This window comes from Octodon degus, unplaced genomic scaffold (assembly GCF_000260255.1).
Source record: "Octodon degus isolate 3935 unplaced genomic scaffold, OctDeg1.0 scaffold00083, whole genome shotgun sequence".
Taxonomy (NCBI): domain Eukaryota; kingdom Metazoa; phylum Chordata; class Mammalia; order Rodentia; family Octodontidae; genus Octodon; species Octodon degus.
The window spans coordinates 8,986,068-8,990,662 of NW_004524659.1; the positions used below are offsets into that span (position 1 = coordinate 8,986,068).

The following is a 4,595-nucleotide window of genomic DNA, read 5'->3' on the forward strand; positions in this document are numbered from 1 at the left end:
TGAGCTACAACCTCAGCTAATTTATTTTTTTCAGTTTCAGTTGGGTCTCACTAAGTCACTAAATTGCCCAAGCTGGGTGGAATTTATAGTCCTCCTGCCTCAGGCTGAGAATGGTGGTATTATAGGCTTATATCATCATGCCCAATACTTCTTGCCATTTAACAATACTTTATCAATTTCTTTTTCTTTTCTTTTCTTTTCTTTTCTTTTCTTTTCTTTTCTTTTCTTTTCTTTTCAAGACCTTGTGCTTGCCAGGCAGGTGCTTATGCTACTGAGCTATATCTCTGGCCCACTTTATCAATTTTATGTTCATCTTTTTATTCAGGTCTGTGGAAGTGATAAAAAAAAGAACTCATATCTTTTTCTATCTCCATAAAATAGGTTCATTCAGTAATATTCTCATTAAATCAAGGAGATGTATTTTGTTTCAGGCAAGCTTCTGGAAGAACACTGAAAAAAGAAAAAATGGGAAGCAATTTCCTAAAGGGGAAGACAGAGAGAAGGATTTAGGACAAGAAAATCATATGCCCAATGGGGAAAAAGAAACCTTTCTCTACTGTTGGTGGGAGTGTAGACTGGTATAACCACTAAGAAAGTCAGTGTGGAGATTCCTTAAAAAACTAGGATTAGAGGTACCACTCGACCCAGCTGTTCCCCTCCTGCATATTTTTCCAGAAGAACCGAAAGCATCATACCACAGCAACATATGTGCACCTGTGTTTATAGCAGCACTATTTGTCACAGTTAAATCTTGGAAATAATCCAAATGCCATATCAACTGAGCAATGGATACAAAAGATGTGGTATTTTTTATACAATGAAGTATTACTGTTATAGAAAGATAAACCCAGAGCTTTTATAGGTATATGGATGCAACTAGAGATCATACTCATAATTGAAATAAATCAGACATATCTGTATATATCATATTGTCTCCCTAGTGTAAGAACCTAAAAAAGTAAACAAAATCTGAAACGTTCAATAGATACTGTGAAAGAGAATGACACTGTTCAAAAGGAAGGAACAACTGGGATGAGGGGGAAAAAAAAAAGAGAAGGAAATAAGGGGCAAAAGTATATATGTTTATATATAAGATACCTTGGATAACTGTACTGCTGATTTTTATAGTCTATTGAAAGGAACAGTTGATAAACTTTTTTTCTTTTTAATTTTTTTGGTCCAATTTTGCATGCTTATATCTGGTAATCTCAATAACTAATTTGAAGACAACAAAATGCAATATAACAATCACTGTTGAATTTCTATCGTTTTATTCAGTAAAATTCTGTATTTTTATTACTATTTTTTATTCTCTTAAAAGAAAATCATATGTCCAAATATTCTTTTTTTTTTTTTAAAAAAAAAAAGAACAGCTGGGCGTGGTGGTGCAAATCTGTAATTCCAGCATTTGATAGACCAAGGCAAGACCACTAAGTTTGAGGGGTAGCCTGGGCTACAATATGAGTTCAAGCCAGCCTGTATTATACAGTGAGACCCTGTCTCTAAGAAAACCCCAAATAAACAAAAACACAAAAGAAAGTAAGTTTCAGAAATGAGTGTAGCCATCACCTCACCTGAGCCATTGTTCTGAGATTTGGAAGAGATGACCAGTCTTTCCTCTAGGCTTCTCTTTAGAAAAGGGCCAGTTCCTAAGACAGCAAAGCCAAGATAGGGGGAAAAAAAAAACCTATTATGAAACTACACATGCTTTATAGATCTCTTGTAACTTATGACTCAATTAAAAGTGCTTCTATTTCTTGGTCATTGTCCGATCTGCACATCCTATGTAAGCATGGGAGAAGTGTAAATAAGCTAGACAATTCTTATTTTATTCTCAAATTCAGAGATACAGGCTCTGGGGGCAAGTTCCTCTTCCCTCAAGCATCATGATTTCTCTCCTGAGCTGCCAGCTGCTATTGACTATCCCTCTAAGCTGGTTTCCCTTAGGGTGCTCTCATTCACATTTACACTACCACTAGTAGTAAGTAATATGAGAACAATTATCACCCCATCCTCTGCGAAGTACTATTGATAAATCTGTTTGCCTGTTTAATATGTATAAATTGTGATTCTAATTTTTAGTTTTGAGTTTTTTCTTAAGTTAAAAAGCACCTTTAGAGGGCTGGGGAGACAGCTCAGTAGAATAAGCACCTGCCTGGCAAGCACAGGGTCCTGAGTTCAATCCCTGGTACCAGAAAAAAAACCAAAAAAAACCAAAAAAAACCTTTAGTTTCTTGTATCTGTTGTTTCATTTTTCTATTAGGTTATTTTTATCCTCTATTAATACCATTACTTTTTTTTTTTTTTTCAGTATGAGGGATTGAACTCAGGACCTTGGGCTTGCCAGGCAGGCACTTATGCCACTGAGCTATCTCCCCAGCTTTTAGATCTTTTCTAAAGGGAGGAAATTTATTCTTTTATGGTATGAATTACAATTTTTTAAAAATATTTTCTCATTTGACCTTGTGTTTTTCTCACACAAAAACACAATTTAAGGGCTGGGGTATAGCATAATCATAGGACAGTGCTTGCCTAGAATGAAGGGTCTGGAAATTCAAAAAGAAAAAAGCAAGACTTTGGTGATATACTATGTGCTAAATCACATGGTTAGTGTGATTACATGTGCAAGGCTGAGTTCATCCCAGCATTTAAAAAAAAAACAAAACCTTGGCCGTATGATTACCAGATATTCAATAATCTGGATTTCCCTCACTCATCAAAACCATATTTATCATGTACTTTATTTCCTTCATATACAGTACAAGAGCAAATCTGGTTATACATCTATTTAATTCCATCGATCTGTTCACGTAATTAATTACCAGGATCATTCTGTAGTTATTACAGGGGTTATTGGTGGTTTTTTTGAGATGGGGGTCTCATTAAGTATTCCAGTTTTGCTCAAAACTCACTATGTAGCCCAGGCTGGCCTCGAATTGATGGCAATCTTTTTGCCTCAACTTCCCAAGTTCTGGCATTGTAGATGTGTGCTGCACTAGGCTTATGACAGGTTTTAAATATATTTTTACATCCACTAAAAGTATTCCCCCTTCAGGCTGGGGAGATGGCTCAGTGGAATAAGTGCTTCCCTGGCAAGCGCAAAGGCCTGAGTTCAATCCCTGGTTCTCCCCCCCCCCCCCGGCAAAAAAAAGTATTCCCCCTTTGATTATCTTTCTGGATTTTTGGTTTGCTCATTTTCTCCTAAGAACTTTAGAAGTTCAAAAATTTTACTGAAATTTTAATGGCATTGTATCCCACTTAAATGAGAGTTGCATTTTATTATGTTGTATGTTGTCTTCTTATTCAAATCTTAATTTTTAAATGTGCTTTTTGGGGACATATACAACTACTAGTTTCCTATGTCATACTTTTATGGGTCATTGTACATATAATCTTTTCCCACATAGTACATGATGTACATGCTGCTGATTTGTTAATGTTTCCAACAATCCTTTGGGTTTCTTGTTATCACTGTTCATTTTTACAAGAATGGTAACTTATAAATCTTCCTCAGTCTCAACTTGTACCCCAAAGAGGGGGAGTGAAACAAAATTCAGAGTCCTTCACTCTAAAATAGGGTGTTCTAGGGTTGGTGATATGGCTCAGCAGCATAGCCTCTGCCTGGCAAGTGCAAGATCCTGAGTTTAAAAAAAAAGGTCTTCGAAAGATGCTGATTAAAGTTTTGCTGTCATCAATATAACTTTTTTCCCCCTGTATTTTAGGGAAGGGTTTACAGAGTGTTCAGGGTCTCACTACTGGATTGGACTCATAGTGATTCTCCTGTTTACAGCCTCCCAAGTACTGGAATTACAGTGCACACCACCAAGCCCAGTTTCAATTGCCATCTCAGCGTGCCCCAGGGGTGGGGCCGGCACAACAGGCCTGGGGATCAAACCCCTGGCCCCTGCGCCTACTTGCAGGTCCTTTAATCCACTGAGCTATTTGGCCAGCCCATCATCAATATAACTTTTTACAAGAGGCTGAGAGAAGAATGACTCTTTAGAAAAATAACATTTTTTGAATCATGTTTCCCAGGGAGAAAAATAAGTGCTCCTTCAAAACAAGGAGTCCCTCACAGCCTGATGTCACTAGCAACCGAAGTGGTAGGAGAATTCTTAGACAAAATGTACATATTCCCAGGATATGTGAGGGAAACGTGATCTAGGAGGATAAATCTCACGTTAAATCAAGATGAACACCGCATGGATGGAGGCTACCTGGGGTCTTGGGGATGCCATCCAAGAGAACTGACTGAACAAACAAGATTCACCAGAGCAGACGGGCCACTGAATGCCCAGAGGAAGCACTAATGCAGCAGCTGGAGAAGAGGCTATGTATCTGGAAGGTCCCAGAAGCAGGTTCTCTCAGAAGGTAAGAGATGATTTTCACTAAATTATAGAGGTACCAGTTGTGTTGGCCTCCTTATTCCTGACTTTTAATTGTTCTCCCTTCTTAGTTCTTAATCCATTTGAACTAGATCAATCACCAATAAGGAGTAAAGAGGAGACAAAACAGAACTTGGGGAATTAGACAAAAACTTGATCATTACCCTTTCACACTAAAAACTTCTAGCAAGAAGAAAGGTTTTGCTGGTT

At 37.6% G+C, this 4,595-nt stretch overlaps 1 protein-coding gene across 11 annotated transcripts in view; it reads right to left on the bottom strand.

Annotated features, from left to right (window-relative positions):
* The window catches only part of LOC111818220 (zinc finger protein 567), a 78,894-nt gene that overhangs the window by 69,934 nt on the left and 4,365 nt on the right, over positions 1–4,595 (bottom strand). For 6 of the 11 annotated variants that reach the window (XM_023721596.1, XM_023721584.1, XM_023721592.1 and 3 more), the window contains exon 2: positions 1,575–1,649. The exons of 4 other annotated variants lie outside the window; for them this stretch is intronic. Coding sequence is in view for 5 of the 7 variants with exons in the window: in XM_023721584.1 (XP_023577352.1) it covers positions 1,575–1,583 (9 nt within the window). In the remaining 2 variants the exon portion in view is untranslated. Of the gene's footprint in view, positions 1–1,574; positions 1,650–4,180; positions 4,378–4,595 lie in introns of those variants that run through there. One more of the 11 variants, XM_023721585.1, reaches the window with a different exon arrangement.